Source organism: Rhinoderma darwinii, chromosome 2, assembly GCF_050947455.1.
Source record: "Rhinoderma darwinii isolate aRhiDar2 chromosome 2, aRhiDar2.hap1, whole genome shotgun sequence".
Lineage (NCBI taxonomy): Eukaryota > Metazoa > Chordata > Amphibia > Anura > Rhinodermatidae > Rhinoderma > Rhinoderma darwinii.
In genome coordinates this window covers 55,108,975-55,134,658 of record NC_134688.1, presented here as the reverse complement: position 1 = coordinate 55,134,658, position 25,684 = coordinate 55,108,975, and the positions used below count along the sequence as shown (strand labels likewise).

Genomic DNA, 25,684 nt, shown 5'->3' with positions numbered 1-25,684 from the left:
TGATAAAATCCTAAAGGCGGGAAAATTGGACATAAAAGGAGCAGTTCATCGTGGTCAAGCAGCCAGTTTTTGAAGATTGGACCGTCGCCATGGATGTCCTGCTGATGGAGCTGATCAGAAGAGCGGAGTCGGAAGGAGGAGAAAACTGGCTGAGGCAATGCCTAGCAGCAGCGCCGTCGAGGGAAGTCGAGGGAAGAAGCGAACTTACTCGGCTGGAAGACGACATAGAGGAAGCAGTGTCTCCTGCTGGGTCGTCGCTCGAGGTGCCGTCATCAGCTGCAGCCAAGAGGATGAAGTCTGCAGCAGAGTCATCACTGAGGGTGGAGCGCAGTTCCGGACGTTCGCTCCAGGTGCCGGAGCTTGAGAGGAGGCGGCCGACCGTGTCATCAAAGAAGGTGGCGCACAGTGCCGGAAGTGCGCAGCAAGTGCCGGCGCAATTGGCTAACCCGCTGGCCAGAAGTTTAGTCAGAGAACGGGAGACAACAGGTTGGTCGGGTACCCCCTCCTGCTCCAAGGATGGTGTGGAGGACACAGCGGAAGCGCCGGCCTCACTGGTTTTAGAGGCGGCGCAGGACTTTTCTTCAGAGCTGCAACCGAGGAAGAGGAGCCGGAAGTCTAGGGTGGCTTATTCCCCACCCCCGCCAGTATCAAGGAGAAGAAGAGGTCCCAGGAGTCAACTTTCCTGTCAGCAAGTTTCCCCAGGATCTACAGGCACGCAGCAGGAGGTAGCAGAAGTGGTGCACGACCCAGGACAGGTGGAACAGAGTGGTGAGATGCCAGCTACCCCTTATCTGTCCCACCCCATCCCCCCTCCCCTCAATTCTAATGTAATGTTTGATATTTTAAAATTATTAGCTGATTTGGTCAGTAAGTCGGCTGTTCCTGCTAGTTCCCCCGCTGATGTATGGAAGCATAGTAGTCAGCATTTACAGAATGCTGGTTTTAGTAATATTCCTGTTTTAGAGAAAGGAATTGGTGTTTCGGAAACTTGTTGTAAGGAAGTGATGTCTTGCGATATTTCGCCATTAGGTTTTCATTTACAGCCAGCAATTAAGGAGCGTATTTGGAGGAACGAGTTTATAGATTATTTTCTTTATTACCATCTGCGAAGGAGACTCTTGTCAAGCAGGATGGTAAGTCTGATAAAGATGAGGTTATAAAAAACGTTCTCCTCCTAAGTCTTTCTTTAACTGGCTACAGGCGTTCTGTATCTATGCTTCAGTTTTAGGGGAAAAGTCTTTCATTAATTCTAGTAATTTATTTCAGCATGTAGACATTATTCTTGAGGCTTACCGCCAGTTTGGTGGTTTAGCATGGTACAATTATGATGAAATGTTTCGCCAGAAGATGGCAGTGTACCCTTCATTAAAATGGGGCACTAAGGATGTTGGTTTGTGGCTTAGTTTAATGCTTCCACAAAGGTCAGTGCCCAAGCAGCAGCCTAGTTCTCAGAATACGTTGAGGAAAGGAGTTTGCTTTGCTTATAATGAAGCTCAGTGTAAATGGTTGAACAATTGTCGGTATAAACATGAATGTTCCTTTTGTGGGGGTTCGCACCCAATGTGTCGCTGTTTTAAAAGAGCAAACCAGTCTCAACCCCCTAGTTCCAAAGAACAGTTATCCAAAAGCATGGACGCCAGTGAAATTAATAAGAATGGCGCCTTGGCTAGAAATGTTCCCAGACAGGGAGAAAGCTAATTTAATTTTTAACGGTTTTAAGTTTGGTTTTGATATCCCTTCTTTCAAAGGATCTGGTTGTTGCTGGGTGGATAATTTGAAATCCATCCAGCAGCATAAGGATATTGTGCATCAGAAAATCCTGAAAGAGCTTGAAACTGGCAGGATCGCTGGTCCTTTTATACATCCGCCGTTTACAAACTTTAGACTTTCACCTTTAGGAATTGTCCCTAAGAAGGAATTGAATTCATTCCGTTTAATACATCACCTTTCTTACCCGTTTAAGGCTTCATTAAATGATGATGCTGACAAGTCTAAAGCGACAGTACACTATGCTTCATTTGATCAGGCTGTCTCTTTATTGAGACAGTTTGGTCAAAATGCTTTTTTAGCAAAAGCTGATATCAAATCAGCTTTCCGTTTACTACCAGTTAACCCTGCAGGTTTCAACTCTCTAGGTTTTCAATTTGAAGGTGATTATTTTTATGACAAATGTTTACCAATGGGTTTTTCTTTATCTTGTTTCTATTTTGAGGCATTTTCATCCTTTTTACATTGGGTAGTGCAGAAGCAAATTCCGGATGGAGGTGTTCTGCACTATCTTGATGACTTTTTGTTTATAGGTGATGCTAGTTCTGAGTTATGTTATTCCTTATTGTTAAAATTTGTCGAGTTTATGAAATTTTTTGGTGTTCCGTTAGCTGAAGAGAAGACTGTGTTTCCATGTAGGTCATTAGAATTTTTAGGTATTAGAATAGATTCTGAGAGAATGGAATTTAGTTTACCAGAGGAAAAATTGTTAAAGTTAAGGGTTTCTTTAGTCAGTATGTTAGCTAGGAAGAAATGTTCATTACGTGATATGCAGTCACTGTTAGGGTTGTTGAGCTTTGCCTCTAGAGTTATTCCTATGGGAAGAGTTTTTTCAAAGCGACTGTATTTTTCAACAAGGGGTCTTAAGTCACCTAGGTCCCATATTAGGTTAACGGTTCAGCTAAAAGAAGATTTAGCTGTATGGCTAGAATTTTTATCTAAATTTAATGGACGCAGTTGCTGGCAGTTTAATTTTGAGGATTCTGACTCTTTGTCTTTATTTACGGATGCAGCCGGTAGTATGGGCTACGGGGCATTCTTTAATGGTCAATGGTCGGCTGAGTTATGGCCCAGTGCTTGGCGTGTAAGCAAAGTTACTTCAAATATTGTCTTATTGGAATTATTTCCGGTTTTGGTAGCCATAGTTGTATGGGGTCATTATTTTAAGAATAGGAGAATTTTGTTGTTTACGGATAACAAAGGTGTGGTCTTTGCAATTAACACATTATCTTCAAAATGTGAATTAGTAGTTAAGATATTAAGACATTTAACTTTATGTTGTCTGAAGTTGAACATCTGGTTGAAAGCTAGCTATATAGAAGGAAAAAAGAATGATATAGCAGATTCATTATCTCGTTGTCAGTGGCGGAGGTTCAGAACGATGGCACCAGAAGCGGAGCTTTGTGGAATTCCGTGTCCTCCTCATTTATGGAATCTGATTTGGGACTAATCTATGTTAATATTCAGAGATCCTTGGCTCCAAGAACATGGGCTGATTATTCAGCTGCTTGGAAGGAGTGGGTTAATTTCTGTGTTAATGAGAACTGTAATTTCTTTCATAATGAGGTAGGTCTAGTTTTAAAATTTGTATGTAGCCTGATTAGTAGGAGGCTGTCATTTGCCTCCATTTCTAAGTCTCTGGCAGGCATCTCTTTCTTTCTTAAATTAAACAGTTGTCCGGCTATTTCTTCGCTCTTCCCAGTTAAGCAGCTTTTGAAAGGTTACCATAGGTCAGCTCCGGTTGTGGAAAGACGAAGGCCTATTTCATTAGATTTGTTGTTAAAATTATTCAATGTGTTACATTTAGTTTGTTTTAGTAATTTTGAAGTGTGTTTGTTTAGAACAGCATTTGTGTTAATGTTCTTTGCAGCCTTGAGAATAAGCGAACTGGTGGCAGAGAGTAAAGTTTCAGTCCCAGGCCTTTCATTTCAGGATGTTAGTTGCAAAATTGACCATGTTTTGTTATTGTTAAAAAAATCTAAGACAGATCAATTAGGAAAAGGTCGTTTGGTTAGAATTAATCAGTTTTCGGGTTCTGTTCTTTGCCCAGTTTCTAATGTTAAACATTGGTTGTCAATCAGGCCGAGTCTTGGGGTTGCTTTCCTGATTCATCAGAATGGGGATCAGCTGTCCAGATTTCAGTTTAACTCTGTTTTAAAGAAATGTTTGAAGTCCCTGAAGTTGGAGCATTTAAAAATATCCTCCCATTCGTTTAGAATAGGTGCAGCTACGGAAGCTGCACAGTTAGGAATTGATGAAGGGATTATAAAAAGAATTGGAAGGTGGGAGTCTAATAGATTTAAACTTTATGTTCGACCAGACTTGTTAGTAGTGTAATTATATATCCACAGGTAAGCGTTTGGTTGTTTGGATCCTTGGCCACTCTTTTATATTTTGGGCACAGAAGAGAGCCGCGAGAAGGTCCTATACAGAAAATTTGTCTATGGATCCGCTAGTTTTTTCGGTTTTTTGGCATGGGGTAAGGGGTTTGCAATGGAAGAACGTGTTTTCTTTAGTTAAATCACTGAGTTCTTATTGGCCGGATCCGAATTTAATTATCATCCATGCTGGAGGCAATGACCTAGGTAAAGAAAAGACTTTGGACTTACTTTGGGAAATGAGAAGGGATATAGCCTTGATAAAATGTCTTTTCCCTGACGCTACTATTTCCTTTTCAGAGATTATTCCAAGACTGCTATGGTCCTCTGGAAATTATAAGTTTTTGAATCGAATCCGTAAAAGGATTAATAGAGCCATGTCTAAATACATGTCGGTCCTCGGTGGTCTTTCTTATAGACACAGTGACCTTGAAGACCTCACAGACGGGCTGTTCAGAAATGATTGTATACATCTTTCTGATGTGGGTATCGACATTTTCAATTTGGGCCTGCAGAATTTAATTGAAGAATGGCTGCGGTGTTTTGGGGGGGCCATGTCTTGGTAATGTCATGGCTTGTGGGGTTTGTCACCCAGCTAATGCTGGGCGGACTTGGTTTTTATTGGTCAAAATATTTATATTTTATTATTTATTCGATTATTTATGGTTATTCTCTTCGAATTATTTTATCTTAGGTTACCCTTAATAAACACCGTGGCCATTTTTATCCAAAGAAACTGTTGTCATGTTTTATTTCATTTTGATTGAGTATTGTGGGGTTTGTGCTACCATGTCAGGGGCCCCCCAGGCTATTGCCTGTGGGACACATGGTCGCACGGCCCCCCCATAAGTTGTTAATAAAATATGTTTTTTTTGCTTGGTATGTTTTTCTCTCCCCCTTTCCCTCTTTTCTCCATTTGTTATTTTATATTAGAATGGTACTTACCATCCTGGTGTCCCCCAGGTAAGCTGTGCTGGTGGCACGAGCCGGTTTCCAGATGTTTCTGTCTCTGGGCAGTTTGGAGTTGGTCCCAGCTGATTGGACCTAGGTCAGCTGTGCAATTGCATGAGCAGGTTCTGGCAGATTCTATCTCCAGGCAGTTTTGTGGAAGGCCAGCTGATTGGTCATTGATAAAATCCTAAAGGCGGGAAAATTGGACATAAAAGGAGCAGTTCATCGTGGTCAAGCAGCCAGTTTTTGAAGATTGGACCGTCGCCCACCCTCCCGCCCTATTGTTCTTAAATTCCTTCACGTCACGTTGTTTGTTAGAGGGGTTTGTCACCCAGCTAATGCTGGGCGGACTTGGTTTTTATTGGTCAAAATATTTATATTTTATTATTTATTCGATTATTTATGGTTATTCTCTTCGAATTATTTTATCTTAGGTTACCCTTAATAAACACCGTGGCCATTTTTATCCAAAGAAACTGTTGTCATGTTTTATTTCATTTTGATTGAGTATTGTGGGGTTTGTGCTACCATGCTACCATCCGTCATCTCGCTGCAGATCATACAGTGACTACAGTACTGATCAGTCACAGGTAGAATAAACATTTATATTGAGTGACTCACCGGTGACGCCTCAGATTCTTTTTAGTTCTTTTTCTCTTTTCTTCTCCATTCGGTCCAGACCGCTATGATTACTTCTCCCGGGCACGGCCCATTTCTGCAGTTTGCAGCTCAGATGTCTTCGGCTCCTCACTTTTCCAACATTTCCGCACCTGTAAACGAAGATAAAATTCTCATGATGTCACACTCTATGCTCCTAACTATAATAGTATCATACAATGAATATAATAGTACTATACACTGTGCCCATGAATATAATATTACTATACACTGTACTACTGAATATAATAGTACTATACACTGTTCCCCTGAATATAATAGTACTATACACTGTGCTCCTGAATATAATAGTATTATACACTGCGCCCCTGAATATTATAGTACTATACACTGTACTCCTGAATATAATAGTATTATACACTGTGCTCCTGAATATAATATTACTATACACTGTACTACTGAATATAATAGTACTATACACTGTTCCCCTGAATATAATAGTACTATACACTGTGCTCCTGAATATAATAGTACTACACACTGTACTACTGTATATAATAGTACTATACATTGTGCTCCTGAATATAATAGTACTATACACTGCACTCCTGAATATAATATTACTATACACTACGCTCCTGAATATAATAGTACTATACACTGCACCCCTGAATATAATAGTACTACACACTGTACCCCTGAATATAATAGTACTATACACTGTACTCCTGAATATAATAGTACTACATACTGTACCCCTGAATATAATAGTACTATACACTGTACTACTGAATATAATAGTACTATACACTGCACTCCTGAATATAATAGTACTATACACTGCACTCCTGAATATAATATTACTATACACTACGCTCCTCAATATAATAGTACTATACACTGCGCCCCTGAATATAATAGTACTATACACTGCACTCCTGAATATAATAGTACTATACACTGTACCCCTGAATATAATAGTACTATACACTGTACTCCTGAATATAATAATACTATACACTGCGCCCCTGAATATAATAGTATTATACACTGTACTCCTGAATATAATAGTACTATACACTTACACTGTACTCCTGAATATAATAGTACTATACACTGTACTCCTGAATATAATAGTACTACACACTGTACTCCTGAATATAATAATACTATACACTGCGCCCCTGAATATAATAGTATTATACACTGTACTCCTGAATATTATAGTACTATACACTTACACTGTACTCCTGAATATAATAGTACTATACACTGTACTCCTGAATATAATAGTACTATAGACTGTGCTCCTGAATATAATAGTACTATACACTGCGCCCCTGAATATAATAGTACTACACACTGTACCCCTGAATATAATAGTACTATACACTGTACTCCTGAATATAATAGTACTACACACTGTACCCCTGAATATAATAGTACTATACACTGTACTACTGAATATAATAGTACTATACACTGCACTCCTGAATATAATAGTACTATACACTGCACTCCTGAATATAATATTACTATACACTACGCTCCTCAATATAATAGTACTATACACTGCGCCCCTGAATATAATAGTACTATACACTGCACTCCTGAATATAATAGTACTATACACTGTACTCCTGAATATAATATTACTATACACTGTACTCCTGAATATAATAGTACTATACACTGTGCCCCTGAATATAATAGTACTATACACTGTACTCCTGAATATAATAATACTATACACTGCGCCCCTGAATATAATAGTATTATACACTGTACTCCTGAATATAATAGTACTATACACTTACACTGTACTCCTGAATATAATAGTACTATACACTGTACTCCTGAATATAATAGTACTATACACTGTACTCCTGAATATAATAGTACTATACACTGTGCCCCTGAATATGTGTGTGTGTGTGTGTGTGTGTATGTGTGTATAGGAGACAGCATATCTATAGCACTATGACCCTACAAACTATGGATAGGACTAGATACAGTGGCTCAGCACAGTATCACACATGATAGGATTAGATACAGTAGCTCAACAGACAGTATCACACACAGGGGTGAACTTAGCCCCTCTGCTGCCTGAGGCGAACTATAAAAAGGCGCCCCCCCCCCCCAATCTATCGGAGTTTTCTCATTACTACCTTTACACATCAAACACGCAATATATAAAAAAAAAAATAATAGGAAAACATTTGTTGTTTATTTGTAAAGTGCTGTTTAATGTATAGAGAAGATTTAAAGAACTCTTTTTACTGTATTACTTTAGTATCATAGATCAGCAACGCAGCATTAACACTGAAAATGGTTTAACATCTTCTATGCCCCCTTTTTATTACCTAATTGACTTATGATTTTTAACCGAGTTCAGTGGCCCGGCGTGGTCGGCATGATGCAGTGACGTCATCGTGCCGGGCAGTTGACGTCATCAGCGTGCTCCCGATCTCGTGTAGGCCTCAGGCCTAAACCAGGCTGTGGCCTACAAGAGCAAACGGCGGAGCAGGGGTTTCTATTGTGGCAAATTATTTTTTTTTTTTACATTTTATACTGCTAACTTTTTTTTGGTAGGTTCCGCTGGACCGTTTGGACTACGTCGTAGATTCATTGGACTACTTCAATGATCTACTTTAAAAAAAAAAAATTGTGAAAGAGCGTTGCATGGGGGAGTTTTGATTTAAAAAAAAAAAAAATTCTTATGTCTGTTTTTTTTAAATACTTTATTATGGCCTTAGTAATGGCAGCTGTCTGATTGACAGCGTTCAATTACTAAGGCTGGGGCTTAGCATTAGCCAGTAAAAAGGCTGTCACTAACCCCTATTATTACCCCGGTTCCCACTGCCGCCAGGGATACCGGGAAGAGTCGAGTACGATTCAGTACCTGGTCATCTGAAACGACTGTTAGGCCGCAGGCTGGTATTATCAGGCTGGGAAGGGCCAAAAAAGTGGCCCTTCCCACCCTGGGGATGCTAGGCTGCAGCTGCTTTATTGTATCTGGCTGGTTATGAAAAATTGTGGAAACCCCTCGTCATTTTTTAAAAATAAATTGAAAAAAAAATTACGTGAGATCCCCTTCATTTTTCATAGCCAGCCAGATACAATAAAGCAGCAGCAGCAGCCTAGCATCACCAGGGTGGGAAGGGCCATGGTTTTTGTCCCTTCCTAGCCTGATAGTACCAGCCTGCGGCCACCCAAGTACCCTTCACTTCAGATGGTCGGGTGCTGGATCGTATCCAGCTCTTCACGGTACTCCTGGTGGCGGTGGGTACCGGGGTAATAATAGGGGTTAGTGATAGCCTTATTACTGGCTAACACTAAGCCCCTTCTTAGTAATGGACACTCTCGATCAGACAGCAGCCATTACTAAGGCGGTAATGAAATATTAAAAAACAGAGACAAAGTAATTTATTTTATTGAAATGACAACTCTTCCACACAATCCACTTTAACCATTTTATTATAAAAAAAAAGAAAAAAAGCTTACATCAGCGAAGTAGTCCAACGAATCTACGACGTAGTCCAAATGGTCCAGCGGAACCTGCAAAACAAAAATGAGCAGTATAAAAAATAAAAATAAAGTTGGCTGCCCCCACAGACATATGAATAAATAGCTACCTTCGGGAACATATTACAATAAATAGAAAAATTAGGCCCATAAAATAAAACATATCAAATAAAAAATAAAAAATTATAACACCTTTCTTTTAAAGAGAACCTTTCACCTCCCCATACATGTACAGCTGAGTGCAGCATGTAATGGGGAGGGCCGCACAAACTCTGGGGCACTTTCCATTTTTTTCCTAGCCTCCTTTGTTATTTAGATATCGGTGCTGTAATATTTGGTGCCCGATTTTTAAATAACCCCCTGAACTGTCAATGGGGAGGTAATTGGCAAGGGGGCGTGTAACATCGCTGTGACACTGTCCAATGAGCTACAGACAGTTTCAGAGCAAGAGTTGGACAGAGAGCGCGTGCGCGCGAGCGCGCAGCTCCGCCACCACTAAGGAACAGAAGAAGAGTGTGAATTCTTCTTCTTCTGTTTCATGGCATCGGAGCTGTGCGCGCACGCATGCTCTCACTCTTTAGCTCTCGGCAGACAAGGACGACAAGACTGATCTCTCACCTGAGATCACAGTCTTGTACTTGCCTGCTGGGAGCTGAAGAGTGAGAGCGGGCGTGCGCACATGATCTCCTTTCTCCAGCTCTTGCTGTTGACATTGTCCGTAGCTGATTGGACAGTGTCACAGCGATGTTACACGCCCCCTTGCCAATTACCGCCCCATTGGCAGTTCATGGGGTTATTTAAATATCGGCGCCAAACATTACGGCACCGATATCTAAGTAAGGAAACAGGGTAGGAAAAAAAATGTAAAGTGCCCCAGAGTTTGTGCAGCCCTGACCATTGCACGCTGCACTCAAATGCAAATCTGTGGGCAGGTGAAAGATTCTCTTTAAAGTGTAACAACTTTTTTAAAAACTTTTGACATGTCAGAAGTTTTGATCAGTGGGGTCCGAACACTGAGACCCCCCACTAGTCGCTAAAACTAAGCAACAGAAGTGCTCGGGTGAGCGGTGTGCCGCTTCAATTCTGTTTGGCTTTCCTTGGAGCAGTGTACAGGCTCAATAGAAAGTCTAGGAGTCCGTACACCGCTCACTCGGCTGAAAGTCGATCATAAATGAAGCGGCATAGCGCTCACCCGAGCACTTCTGCTGCTTCGTTTTAGCGATCGGTGGGGGCCTCAGTGCTCGGTCCCCCACCGATGAAAACTTCGGACATGTCCCTATGATATATAAAGATATCTATTACTGCGATTGGTGCAAGTTTTAATTACTTTTTATTGAAAATGATTTGTACTTTTTGAGATACAGCTGCTTTGCATCCTGTATACAGAGCAGCTGTATATAGCGCTGAGACCTGAATCCATTAGGTCGCCTATTACCGATCACATCTAAGTTATGAACTTAGATGTGATTGGTAACAGCTTGATCCTGCAGGACCCGCTGACCTGACGGATACAGGATACAGCGCTATATACATTATATAATATATTTATTTTAATTAGCGGGGGCAGGTTTATGGGGAAGGATTAGGGCCTGTTCACATCAGCGTTGGCTTTCCGTTCCGGGGTTCCGTGGGAGGTTTCCGTCGGGTGAACCCCGCAACGGAAAGTCAAACTGAAACCACAGCTGCCGTTTAAGTCACCATTGAAATCAATGGTGACGGAAACATTGCTAATGGTTTCCGTTCGTCACTATTCCGGCAGGTTTCCGTTTTTGTGACGGAATCAATAGCGCAGTCGACTGCGCTAATGGTGACGGAAACGGATGCTGTGGTTTCAGTTTGACTTTCCGTTGCGGGGTTACCTCCAACGGAACCCCAGAACGGAAAGCCAACGCTGATGTGAACAGGCCCTAAGGCTTCTTTCACACTAGCATTAATATACGTTTACCTGTCTTCCGTCAGAGGAAGAGAGGATCGATACGTTAAACGGAAAGCAACGGTTCCATTAGAATTACCATTGCTTTCAATGGTAATTCTTTTGTATCAGTTGCTTTCCGTTTGTCTCCGTTCGCTAAGTTTACGTATTTTTTAAAGGAAACAAAAGTGCAGTCTGCAGAACTTTTATTTCCATTCAAAAGAACGGAAACCTAGTGAACGGAGACAAACGGAAAGCAACTGATACAAAAGAATTACCATTGAAAGCAATGGTAATTCTAATGGAACCGTTGCTTTCCGTTTAACGTATCGATCCTCTCCCTCTGACGGAAGAGAGGTAAACGTATATTAATGCTAGTGTGAACAAAGCCCAATACAAGATATTAATATAATAAATAAAAAAAAACAAAAAAACAAAAAACAAAAACCCAGCTGGGATTTGAACCAGCAACCTTCCATGTGTGAGGCAGACAATCTAACCACTACACTATAGAAGCTAACATAGACAATACCTGTGAAACTGTAGTAGTTGAGGGTTTACTATTAGTCTCTCCTGTCTCTCTGCTGCGTGTGGGTGGTGACTGGTCAGAGACTCACAGTCAGACTGGCTGCCGCATTCAGTGTGCACTGTGAGTGACTGTGAGACTCACCAGTCACAGCCCTGTTTGTAGCTTTCCCATGCTAATTAAGCACAGGAAAGCTACAAAGCCAGGAGTATACTGCAAAGGGGGGGGGGGGCGTTTTACTGACAGCAGAGGGCTCTATAGGGGGGAATTATCCCCCCACCATAGAGCCCTGACTAGTTACTATACTGAAAGGTTAGGGGGGTCTGAGCATCTGACTGACTGCTCTAAAGGGGGGGCAGAATCCCCCCTATAGAGCTCTCTGCAGTAAGTCAGACACTCAGACCCTCCCCCACCCACACTAATCCTTCCATTATAGTGATGTGAGGGCTCTATGGGGTGGATTATTCCAGCCCCATAGAGCCCTCTGCTGTCGGTAAAATGCCCAGACCCCCCTTGCAGTATACTCATGTCACGGGTCCCGGTCCCAGCAAGGCAGGAACTTACCTCGTGCTTCTGGTGCTGCTCGTCGCTCCTCCTGCAGACTTGCTCCTCTCTGCCTGCATGTGCTGTGTGCAGCGTCAGAGAGGAGGAGGAGTATTACAGACGTTCGGCACGTCTCTCCCCGGTCTAGTCCGTCCAGGGCTGAAAATGCCGCCCCCCCCGTTTGGGTAGGTGGTGCCGCCTGAGGCCGTTGGCTCACCTGGCCTCATGGCAGATGCGCCACTGATCACACATTATAGGATTAGATACAGTAGCTCAACAGACAGTATCACACATGATAGAATTAGATATAGGGACCAGTATAAGAATTGTTTTGCTTTTTTATGTGTTACTAATTATTTTTGTGTGTTAGTGTTATTTTACAGGTTCGGTTGTTGGACTACGTCGGATTCGAGGACTACTTCAATGACAGCGTTTTTTTTATTCTCAATAAAATGGTTAATGAGGGTTGTGTTTGTTTTTTTATTTCAATAAAAAAAAAATGTTATTTCCTTGTATTTTTTTAAACTTTATTATTACCGTCTTAATAGCTGCTGGCTGATTGACAACATACATTACTAAGGCGAGGCTTAATGTTAGCAGGCAGAGAGGCTAACACTAACCCCCATTACTCCGGTACCCACTGCCACTAGTGGTACTGGGAAGAGCCGGGTACGAACCAGTACCCGACCATCTGTAGTGATGGTCGGGAACAGGGTCAGCCACAGGCTGGAAATATCAGCCTGGGAAAGGCCAAGAACAGTGACGCTTCCCCCCCTGGTAATGCTGGGCTGCTGCTATTGTATCTGGCGGGGTCCCCCCCATTTTTCATAACCAGCCAGCAGCAGCAGGTTAACATTACCAGGGGGGAAGGGCCACAGTTTTTGGCCTTTCCCAGCCTAATAATACCAGCTTGCGGCCGCCCCATTGCCCGACCATCACTACAGATGGTCAGGTACTGGATCATACCCGGCTTTCCCCGACACCCCTGGTGTCGGTGGGTAACGAGGTAATAATGGGGGTTAGTGTTAGCCTCTGTACCGGCTAACACTAAGCCTCGCCTTAGTAATGGACGCTGTCAATCAGCCGGCATACATTACTAAGGCGGTAGTAATAAAGTTTAAAAAACAAACAAAGACATAGAAAAAATATTTTATTGAAATAAAAACCACCCAGACAACCCTCATTAACCATTTTATTGATAATAAAAACGCCGTCATCGAAGTAGTCCTGGGCCCCCTTCCAGCCTCGGGCCCCGGGCATTTGCACATATTGCCCTCATTGTAATCCGCCCCAGTATATGGTCGATCGGCGCTCGTTATGGGCAGAAATCTGCCTGTGTAAACCAGCTCTTACTCTCCTCTTCCCCAATGAAAAAACACATGCATACTTGGCCAGCTAAGCATGCATGTATATAGGGAGTTGGTTAGGAATAGCTGTCGGATGAACGAGCGTTCGGCCGACAGTTATTGAAGGTGTGTGGCCACATTTAGGCATATGGTTTGGTGTCTGCAAAGTTAAGTTTAGGATATCACAGCTTTGAGACAGTTCCTAGCGGCATTAGGGATTTCTTACTATGGGCTGGTAAGGGTCCAAAAACTCATAACACTGGTATATATATATATATATATATATATATATATATATATATATATATATATATACACTACCGTTCAAAAGTTTAGGGTCACTTAGAAATTTCCATATTTTTGCAAGAAAAATGAAGATAACATTAAATTAAAAAGAAATACACTCTATACATTGTTAATGTGCTAAATGACTATTCTAGCTGCAAACGTCTGGTTTTTAATGCAATATCTACATAGGTGTATAGAGGCCCATTTCCAGCAACCATCACTCCAGTGTTCTAATGGTACATTGTGTTTGCTAACTGTGTTAGAAGGCTAATGGATGATTAGAAAATACTTGAAAACCCTTGGGCAATTATGTTAGCACCGCTGTAAACAGTTTTGCTGTTTAGAGGAGCTATAAAACTGACCTTCCTTTGAGCTAGTTGAGAATCTGGAGCATTACATTTGTGGGTTCGATTAAACTCTCAAAATGGCTAGAAAAAGAGAGCTTTCATGTGAAACTCGACAGTCTATTCTTGTTCTTAGAAATGAAGGCTATTCCATGCGAGAAATTGCCAAGAAACTGAAGATTTCCTACAACGGTGTGTACTACTCCCTTCAGAGGACAGCACAGGCAGGCTCTAACCAGAGTAGAAAGAGAAGTGGGAGGCCCCGCTGCACAACTGAGCAACAAAACAAGTACCGTATTTTCCGGACTATAAGGCGCACATAAAATGTTGAGAATTTCTCAGAAATAGAAAGTGCGCCTTATAATCCGGTGCGCCTTATATATGAACCCGACAGTAAAGAGAGGGGTTCATACAGGATCCTTTACCTCTATCGTGGGCGGCAGGGGTCGGCGGCGGCATACCACAGCACACACCATGCTCCTCCCCCCCGTGCGCCTATGAATTTATTCTTCACTTGGGTTTTTACAGTATCCATAAATGGATTGAGCATTACGGCCACCGTAATCAGGAGCCACACTGAGTGATACTTACAGCTCTGTAGGATCCTTGCAATATATCTTTGCTTTAGCGTTAACTATACCCACTACCCCAAAAAATGCCTCCTGTTAAGAGACATGCTTATGATGCAGGTTTCAAGCTTAAAGCTATAAGTTATGCAGTAGAGCATGGAAATAGGGCAGCTGCAAGAGAATTCAACATTAATGAATCCATGGTGCGTAAGTGGAGAAAACAAGAAGATGACCTCCGCCAAGTAAAGAAGACCAAACTGAGTTTCCGAGGAAACAAAGCAAGGTGGCCACAGTTGGAGGACAAAATAGAACAGTGGGTTATGGAACAGAGAAACGCATGTAGAAGCGTCTCCACTGTCTCTATTAGACTCAAAGCCACTGCTTTAGCACGTGACATGGAGATCAAGGACTTTCGAGGAGGTCCTTCATGGTGCTTTCGTTTCATGCAAAGGCGTCATCTCTCCATTCGCACCAGAACTACTGTGTGCCAGCAATTACCAAAGGATTATGAAGAGAAGCTGGCCATTTTCCGCACCTACTGCATAACCAAGATAAATGAAAAGAATATCCAGCCAGAACACATTATTAACATGGATGAGGTTCCCCTCACTTTCGATATCCCCGTAAACCGTACTGTTGAGAAAACAGGGACCAGTACGATATCTATACGTACCACAGGAAATGAGAAGTCATCTTTCACTGTAGTTCTCGCTTGTCAGGCTAATGGCCAGAAACTACCACCCATGGTAATTTTCAAGAGGAAGACTTTGCCTAAAGAAAATTTTCCTGCTGGTGTCATCATTAAGGCTAACCCAAAGGGCTGGATGGATGAGGAGAAGATGAGTGAGTGGCTGAGGGAGGTCTACGTCAAGAGACCGGGTGGCTTTTTTCACAAATCCCCATCCCTATTGGTCTGTGACTCGATGCGCGCCCACTTGACCGATACTGTCAAAGCCCAAGTGAAGAAAACTAATTCGGAGCTTGCTGTCATCCCTGGTGGATTAACCAAAGAGCTCCAGCCGCTAGATATCAGCATCAACAGGTCATTTAAAGTTAAATTGCGAGCTGCATGGGAGCATTGGATGACAGAAGGTGACCACACATTCACCAAAACAGGGAGGCAACGCCGTGCGAGTTATGCCACTATGTGCCAGTGGATCGTGGATGCCTGGAAGAATGTATCAGTCTCCAGTGTCATCCGAGCTTTCAGGAAGGCTGGAATCACCACTGAAGAGCCTAGCAGCAGCAACGAAACCGACTCGGATAATGAAGAGGAGGACCCCATGCTTGATGCCGAAATCGCCCAACTGTTCAACTCCGACACTGAAGATGACGGATTTGATGGATTTCTGGTGGAGGAATGAACTGAAAAAGTACGGTAAGGGTATGTGCACACACACTAATTACGTCCGTAATTGACGGACGTATTTCGGCCGCAAGTCCCGGACCGAACACAGTGCAAGGAGCCGGGCTCCTAGCATCATACTTATGTACGACGCTAGGAGTCCCTGCCTTGCTGCAGGACAACTGTCCCGTAGTATAATCATGTTTACAGTACGGGACAGTTGTCCTGCAGCGAGGCAGGGACTCCTAGCGTCGTACATAAGTATGATGCTAGGAGCCCGGCTCCTTGCACTGTTCGGTCCGGGACTTGCGGCCGAAATACGTCCGTCAATTACGGACGTAATTAGTGTGTGTGCACATACCCTTAACGTTTTGATTTGCAATTACAGCTGAACCAGTTGCAAGTTATTGTTAAAAAGTGTAATAAATTTTGACTTGCAGTCTGAGCAATGGTTTATTTAACGGTAATGTGCTGCGCCTTATAATCCAGTGCGCCTTATATATGAAACATGATTGCTTACAAGGCGCTCATAGAAAGTGCGCCTTATAATCCGGTGCGCCTTATAGTCCGGAAAATACGGTACATTAGAGTCTCTAGTTTGAGAAATAGACGCCTCACAGGTCCTCAACTGGCAGCTTCATTAAATAGTACCGGCAAAACGCCAGTGTCAATGTCTACAGTGAAGAGGCGACTCCGGGATGCTGGCCTTCAGGGCAGAGAGGCAAAGAAAAAGCCATATCTGAGACTGGCTAATAAAAGGAAAAGATTAATATGGGCAAAAGAACACAGACATTGGACAGAGGAAGATTGGAAAAAAGTGTTATGGACAGACAAATCGAAGTTTGAGGTGTTTGGATCACACAGAAGAACATTTGTGAGACGCAGAACAACTGAAAAGATGCTGCAAGAGTGCCTGACGCCATCTGTCAAGCATGGTGGAGGTAATGTGATGGTCTGGGGTTGCTTTGGTGCTGGTAAAGTGGGAGATTTGTACAAGGTAAAAGGGATTTTGAATAAGGAAGGCTATCACTCCATTTTGCAACGCCATGCCATACCCTGTGGACAGCGCTTGATTGGAGCCAATTTCATCCTACAACAGGACAATGACCCAAAGCACACCTCCAAATTATGCAAGAACTATTTAGGGAAGAAGCAGGCAGCTGGTATTCTATCTGTAATGGAGTGGCCAGCGCAGTCACCAGATCTCAACCCCATAGAGCAGCTTGACCGTATGGTACGCAATAAGTGCCCATCAAGCCAATCCAACTTGTGGGAGGGGCTTCTGGAAGCATGGGGTGAAATTTCTCCCGATTACCTCAGCAAATTAACAGCTAGAATGCCAAAGGTCTGCAATGCTGTAATTGCTGCAAATGGAGCATTCTTTGACGAAAGCAAAGTTTGAAGGAGAAAATTATTATTTCAAATAAAAATCATTATTTCTAACCTTGTCAATGTCTTGACTATATTTTCTAGTCATTTTGCAACTCATTTGATAAATATAAGTGAGTTTTCATTGAAAACACAAAATTGTCTGGGTGACCCCAAACTTTTGAACGGTAGTGTATATATATATATATATATATATATATATATATATATTTAGTGTGGTTCATTGGGTAAAGTAACTCTGTAGTCCGAACTAGTGGAGTTTTACGTTACAATCTTGTGCAGTGTTAATCAGCCATCTTGCTGATAGTATCCTGTTAGAATAAATACTAAGTATCATAAATTGACCCTCTTTACTTCTACATCACCCACTTCATCAATGATGCTGGAATATGAAAGGATAAGCAATAGGCAAAGGCTCTAAATGTTCTAAAGCCAACAGAAATGCCATAAACTGGAACGTCTCAAATGACTCTGGGTTCCTGGGAAGAAAAGGGCCTTACAAATTCTAAGAGCAGTATTTTAGTGGTTGCCCTGGTTTGTTGTATCTGTACATTGTGTTGGGTGCACCTACTGATCCCCACTGCCAATGGATCCACTGAATTGCAACCAAGAAAAATGTACGAACAGAACTCCAGACTTTGTGAGCGCTTCAAAAGAATTTATTTACGCATATGCTTTCACTAAGGTGTATAAATGTTTTGTACCTAGGGGGTCCTTATATAGGGGATTTACATTGGGTGATTATTGGGCAGACAAACGTTCATATAACACTCGTTGCCGATAATTGCCCTGTGTAAACAGGGCAGCGATCAGCAGATGAACGAGCAAATGCTCAATTATCTGCTGGTCGTATCGTTTTAAAAAAGTAAAATATTGTTGTCGGCAGCACATCGCCCTGTGTAAACAGGGAGACGCGCTGCCGGCATGAAAATAACGTATGCATAATGTAATAACGAGCGATTGGAGTAACGACCGCTCGTCCCCATCCATAGCTCCATGTGACAGGAGCAAACGAGCACCGATCAACGATGTCTCATTGATCGGCGCTCGCTACACCGGCCGGTTATTTTATACACAAGGAAGAACAGGGAGTATAGAAGCCATATGATAAAAATAAACCTTTATTACATAGGGTATACACATTACATAGAAAAATTTAAAAAGGTACAATTGGAAAGAATGACTCTGAAGTTTCCAATGCAGACGGGCAGGCTCAATAAGTAAGGTGTAAACATACAGGAGGATTAGCACTAACATATGTGAGCAAAAGCAAACAAGGATACTGAAGAGCATGACATGATATAAATATAAATATAAATGTAGGAATACAAATCAGAAACACAAAATGCATGTGCAGGTTTCCGAGTCGTATCCCATAGTAAGTAAAGTATAACAGTCAAAAATCAATCTCAAGATAATTAAGGTTTGCGAATATGACCCACATAAAGAAGTGTATCTTACCCATAATGCAGAGTATTTGGAGCCTGCCGGACGTATGGAACACCCCAACGCGCGTTTCGCGATGTGCTTCCTCAAGGGGTATGCAGTGTCTAGTTCGGAACAGCCTTAAATACTATAGAAAACAGGTGTGTGCGGTATCACCTGATCCGAGGAGAGTGCAGCGCATATCTTCCGCCGACAGCCGGATGTGAGGCATGCCCCACTTCCATACCCCAGCGCCATAGCGCATATCCAGGGTCCCCGACGCGTACAGGGACCCCGGACATGCGCAGTGCGCTACAGGGGCGGGAACGGGGCGTCAACACAGCGGTGACGAACGGGAGAGACGCGCATCTCATTGGACAAGGGACACGACGGAGAGGTAAAGGAATCCCGTAGGTCAGTTTTACGTTCTGACTGGATATCATGTGTGTTGTGTCACTTTACAAATTCTAACTACGTTAGTGGTAATCACTATATACTTACATATTTTAAGACACTCTATCTCTTCTATGAAGAGAGTACAATGTGTCTTTTTTCTTTGATCACTCACATCTATGCATTCACTTTAAATTGTGTATGCATATACTCCTCGTTTTTCATAGAATTTGTAAAGTGACACAACACACATGATATCCAGTCAGAACGTAAAACTGACCTACGGGATTCCTTTACCTCTCCGTCGTGTCCCTTGTCCAATGAGATGCGCGTCTCTCCCGTTCGTCACCGCTGTGTTGACGCCCGTTCCCGCCCCTGTAGCGCACTGCGCATGTCCGGGGTCCCTGTACGCGTCGGGGACCCTGGATATGCGCTATGGCGCTGGGGTATGGAAGTGGGGCATGCCTCACATCCGGCTGTCGGCGGAAGATATGCGCTGCACTCTCCTCGGATCAGGTGATACCGCACACACCTGTTTTCTATAGTATTTAAGGCTGTTCCGAACTAGACACTGCATACCCCTTGAGGAAGCACATCGCGAAACGCGCGTTGGGGTGTTCCATACGTCCGGCAGGCTCCAAATACTCTGCATTATGGGTAAGATACACTTCTTTATGTGGGTCATATTCGCAAACCTTAATTATCTTGAGATTGATTTTTGACTGTTATACTTTACTTACTATGGGATACGACTCGGAAACCTGCACATGCATTTTGTGTTTCTGATTTGTATTCCTACATTTATATTTATATTTATATCATGTCATGCTCTTCAGTATCCTTGTTTGCTTTTGCTCACATATGTTAGTGCTAATCCTCATGTATGTTTACACCTTACTTATTGAGCCTGCCCGTCTGCATTGGAAACTTCAGAGTCATTCTTTCCAATTGTACCTTTTTAAATTTTTCTATGTAATGTGTATACCCTATGTAATAAAGGTTTATTTTTATCATATGGCTTCTATACTCCCTGTTCTTCCTTGTGTATAAAATGTTTATCTAGGAGTGCCTTCCCAATAGATTACTTTGGTAGTATGCTTCACACCCATAGCATCTAACCCGTGATACTTTTTGCTAGAGGAGCCCTTTTTGTGTATAATACCAGCCGGTTATTGGCCGGCGTAATAGGGCCTTTAAAATGTGCATTGACTGCTCTGAGGTTCCCCAAGGCAACGACGTCAGTTACTTTGAAATGGGGAAGCAGCCATGACCTAATGGTCGTGGCTGCTCCCCCTACTAGTTTTAACGTTTTTGCATTCACCGCCCTAGGCGCTTGGGCCAGGGTTGCTTTAACCGTAGGACAAAATGTGTTTCTGCATGGTCCCCCTTTCTACTGTTGAAAGCTATGGCAGAGCAGGGAGCCATTGGCCATTCTCTCTCACAGAGTGGGTCAAAGTCATCTAGGCGCATCTGGGAGCACAAGACATCGGCGAGCCGGTGCCATTACTTTACTGCAATGTGCTGTCAATGTCCTGTGCTTTCAGTGGTCCGATGACATCACGGAGTCTCACCAACTGCATCTAGCCGATAACAGCATAAGCCAGAAGAAGCCCCAGCTGCTCCGCTGGTTGTAGGTATGCAGTTAGGTCAGTTTCTTTTAATTGTTTATTTTCAGGGCTATTATTCTGGTGGGGGCATAAAAGGGGGCATTATTACTGTGTTGTGGCAGAAAGAAGGCCGCTATTGCTGTGTGGAGCATGATTACTGTTTAGATCACTATCTATCTGGCACTATTGTTTAAGCAGGGGCGTAGCTAGGGGGGGCAGGCGCCACCCCCTCCTGCACTATAATTGTACCTGCGTTTATAGGACACAGGTACAATTAGAAGCAATGAATGGCCGCGTACGTTCCGTGCCCGGGCCATTCAGCGCCTTTCTACGAGTGTGCCGCTTGCATCGTTGAAAGGCGCTGATTGACAGGGAAAGTCAGTCTGCCCTGCCATCATCGCCTTTCATAGACGCTTCGTTCAATCCCAGGAGACCTGCGCAGAAGAGAGCAGGTCTCCATTGCTGCCGGACGGCGTGGGAACGGGATTAAGGTGAGTTTATTTATAGGGGTGAGCTATCTGTGGAGCACTATATACAGGGGTGGGCTATATCTACAGGGGGCTATATATAGGGGTGGGCTATCTGTGGAGCACTATATACAGGGGTAGGCTATACCTACAGGGGGGCTATATACAGGGGTGGGCTATCTATGGAGCAATATATACAGGAGTGGGCTATATCTACAGGGGGGCTATATACAGGGGTGGGCTATATACAGGGATGGGTTATCTGTGGAGCACTATATACAGGGGTGGACTATATGTGGAGCACTATATACAGGGGTGGGCTATATCTACAGGGGGGCTATATACAGGGGTGGGCTATATGGGGGCACTATCTACAGGGGGCACTATGGCAGGCACTATCTATATCGGGCACGGTGTGTGTGTGTGTGTGTGTGTGTGGGAAACAGTGTATGGTGCTATTATAATTAGAGGTGCAGTGTATGGCGCTGTTATATTTAGGGGCGTAGTGTGTGGTATAATGAGAACTTTATCTTTGTTTATAAGTGTAGAAATGTTGGAAAAGTGAGAAGCTGAAGACATCTGAGCGGCAAACTGCATAAATGGGCTGTGACCGGGAGAAGTCATCATAGAGGTCTGAGCCGGATGGAGAAAAATAACTAGAATCTGAGACGTCACCGGTGAGTCACTTAATGTAAATGTTTATTCTGCCTCTAATCAGCACTGTAATCACTGTATGGTCTGCAGCGAGATGATGCGTGGTATGATTATGATATGATTTTTTTTGCGAAACAGCATCTCCCAGCATATCCTTACCATTGTTCGGGCCATGCTGGGAGCTGGAAACAAATTAGTGCAAACCTATATGGCAGGGATTGCACTAAATTGAGCTGTATTTGTGCTGGTGTTGTACAGTATATATGTACTGAGTTTGGTTCTGGTACTATATATATATATATATATATATATATATATATATATATATATATGTACTGAGCTTGGTTCTGGGGCTGTATTTATGTACTGACCTTGACTCTGGTGCTGTATATATGTAATAAGCTTGGTTCTGGTGTTGTGTATAGAACTATATTGCTTGTAAAATGTACAAATGTTTTTATGCTCGAGTTATATAATAAGAGATGTGGAAAGGAAATGACACGTCATTGATTGGTAGAGAAAACAAACACGGCGACTGGATGGTGAAGTCGGGAAAGAGGTTGGGGGGGCGCCAAACTGAATCTTTGCCCAGGGTGCTGGAGATCGTAGCTACGCCTCTGTGTTTAAGGAGCACTATATGTCTGGTACTATTATTTTGGGTTTACTATCTGTGTTGCACTATTATTTTTTACATATATTTCTGTTACTGGATTTTTTAATTTGTTCCGATATTTCGAAGTACAGTATTTGTGGACACTGTGCAACACAGCAGGTGCAATTATGTTAACAAATTGGGCAGCACAGCATTGGGGGCAGCAGCAGGATGGGGAGTTTGTGTAGAGAAGGTGAAGATGTGAGGAGCCAAAAATGTCTGGGCAGCAATCTCTGAAGCGATGAGATGTGGCTGGAAGATGTCTTCATGTCAGTCTGGGCCGGATAAAGAAGAAAAGAAAACAATAAATAATGTTCAGGAGGGGTAGGCCACTGATGAAACCTTTCACTGGGCCCATCATTGTGTTAAAATGGCCCTGACTGGGGCCCTGTGCACATCACCCAGGCCACATGTTACGTGTGTCTGGTGCTGGCAATGCCACTGGCTACCACAGTAGCTACTGATGTGATGAGGATTACCCACAAAACTGGAGTAATAAAAGCATAATAACAATATAGAAATGCAAAAACAAAGGTTAAAAGAATATACTGACTCAGAGCCCCCCCAGCCCTCCACTTTGCAACATACATCTTTATAGGATTTGGAGCACCATGTTTCTTATATGAATCTCAAAATGACCCCATCAGTAAAGTTCTGCCTAACTGAACCTGCCATTATATCTAGCCTTACTAATGACAAAGAAGTCAATTATTTGCAATAACTCAATGGTGACACCCAGTGGAAAGAGCTGAATGCTGCAACAATTGCTTATTGCTGGAATTTGTTAGTAAGGGTATGTTCACACGAGGGCGTCCGTAACGGCTGAAATTACGGGGATGTTTCAGCCTGAAAACATCCCCGTAATTTCAGCCGTAACGGCATGTGCAGGCGCTTGAACGCTTGAACGCCGCGTAAATTACGCCTCGTGTGAACAGACAAACGTCTGCCCATTGCTTTCAATGGGCAGATGTTTGTCAGTGCTATTGAGGCGCTATTTTCGGACGTAATTCGGGGCAAAAACGCCCGAATTACGTCCGTAATTAGTGCGTGTGAACATACCCTTACTGTTCTGCGTAATATTATTAATATAATGAAAATTGTGAGTGTATAAATATTACCAACAGTACTTAAAAACACCTTAAGAAACATCCAAGGATTTGGTATTTTATACTATAAACCTCTGCACAATTTGCTACATAACCACCGAAAAAGGCCATACTTACAAATGGACACAGCCAGGTCAGAAATGCTGATGAAGGAGTGAACAGGTGCTTTAAATAATAATAGCCACTCCCACTGGTCTTGAGGGGAGTGGTGTGTGGTGCATGGGATATGTAGTAAGAAATAATAAATGAATAGTGTGTGTGCAAGTGTAATACTATAAGTGAAATGTAGGGGGCAGTAATGAGTGAAGTGCCTCAATAGAAATAAATGGATAGTGGGGTGCAAGTGTGTGAAACATGGAGGGATAGTGTGTACGTCATGAGGCACAAAGTGTATAGCCAGGTAGAAGCCTATTTCTACATGTATAAAGGGAATTGAAAAACAGGGATGTGACATTGTTTCAAAGGGGTTTTACTAGGATAGCAAATAGATTCTGAATAAAAGATACGAGCAAGATCTGAAACTTCGTAAATATATTTTATTTTCTAAAATGAACAGTTTTCCTAATCCATGCTTACCTCTATCCAGTATACCAAGCAATGTTTATACCTTGTAACTAATAGTTACGTCCACCTGATGTCTATTACATCTACGCAGTTTCTTCCCAGTGTTTCTGTATGCTGAGATGCGGGAGTGCGCATAAGTCTGCACATGTGCAAATAACATACCTCCCAACTTTAAAGTATCACAAAGGGGGACAACTGATGTGGCACGCATAGCGCGTCGCGGCAATTGTTTTTTCTTTTAAGCCACGCCTCGAATCCCACCCAATCCCCGCCCATACATACCCGATTCAGCCCACACAGTATCATGCTCCCATAGTGCCTCCCACACAGTATAATTGCAAATAGCTGCCCGTACACAGTATAATGCCAAATAGCTGCCACTATACAGTATAATGCCCCCATAGCTGCCACCATACAGTATAATGCCCCAATAGCTGCCCCTATACAGTTTAATGCCACTTTAGCTGCCTTCATACAGTATAATGCCCCCTTAGCTGCCCCTAGTGCCAGTGCCCACATATAAAGTGACAGTGCCCACGTAGTTAGTACCACAGTGCCCATGTAGATAGTGTCCACAGTGCCCATGTAAATAGTGCCACAGTGTCCCCTGTAGATAGTGCCCCTATATAGTTCTACAGTGTCCTTAAAGATAGGGCCAAACCCCAGTAGATAGCGCTATCCTGAAATCCCCAGCCAGAGCATTTTTGATCCTAGAGTGAACCCCTGTTATCACTGTCCATATATGGACAGTGACGGCAGGGGCTACTCCTGGAGTGGAATCCCCTAACAGAGCGTTGCCGATGCTCTGGTCAGGGATTCCACTTTAGCAGGAGCCTCTGAGGTCACTGTCCATATATGTACAGTGATAACAGGGGTTCTGTAAAGGATCTGCCAGGCACAGCTTCTTTATCAACGCCCATAGGTAATCAGTCTGCACATGCTTCTAGGTCTGTGAGACTGACTCCATCTTCCACCACTCAGGATGGCAGGCTTAGGAGTGGGAGAGCCTATCGCAGCCTGGCCAGACGGAGCTAGCTCCCGCCCTCTGTCTATTTATACCTGCCTTTCCTGTTCCTCCTTGCTTGTGAATCTTCTCTGTTGGTTTCCTGGCCCTGCTGCAGCTTCTTGTACTATTTGTCCCTGCTTCGTATTGACCCTGGCTTGCTGACTACTCTCCTGCTCTGCGTTTGGTACCTCGTGCTCTCCTGGTTTGACTCGGCTTGTTCACTACTCTCCTGCTCTGCGTTTGGCACCTTATACTCTCCTGGTTTGACTCGGCTCGTTTACTACTCTTGTTGCTCACGGTGTTGCCGTG

At 43.0% G+C, this 25,684-nt stretch overlaps 1 protein-coding gene across 1 annotated transcript; it reads left to right on the top strand.

Annotated features, from left to right (window-relative positions):
* Positions 1-20,953, top strand: LOC142741708 (uncharacterized). Its single transcript, XM_075851050.1, has 3 exons — positions 1-768; positions 3,131-3,333; positions 20,864-20,953. Exons 1-3 carry the CDS (start codon positions 90-92, stop codon positions 20,951-20,953), a joined length of 972 nt encoding a protein of 323 aa, XP_075707165.1. The 5' UTR covers positions 1-89.
* Positions 20,954-25,684: the final 4,731 nt, after the last annotated feature.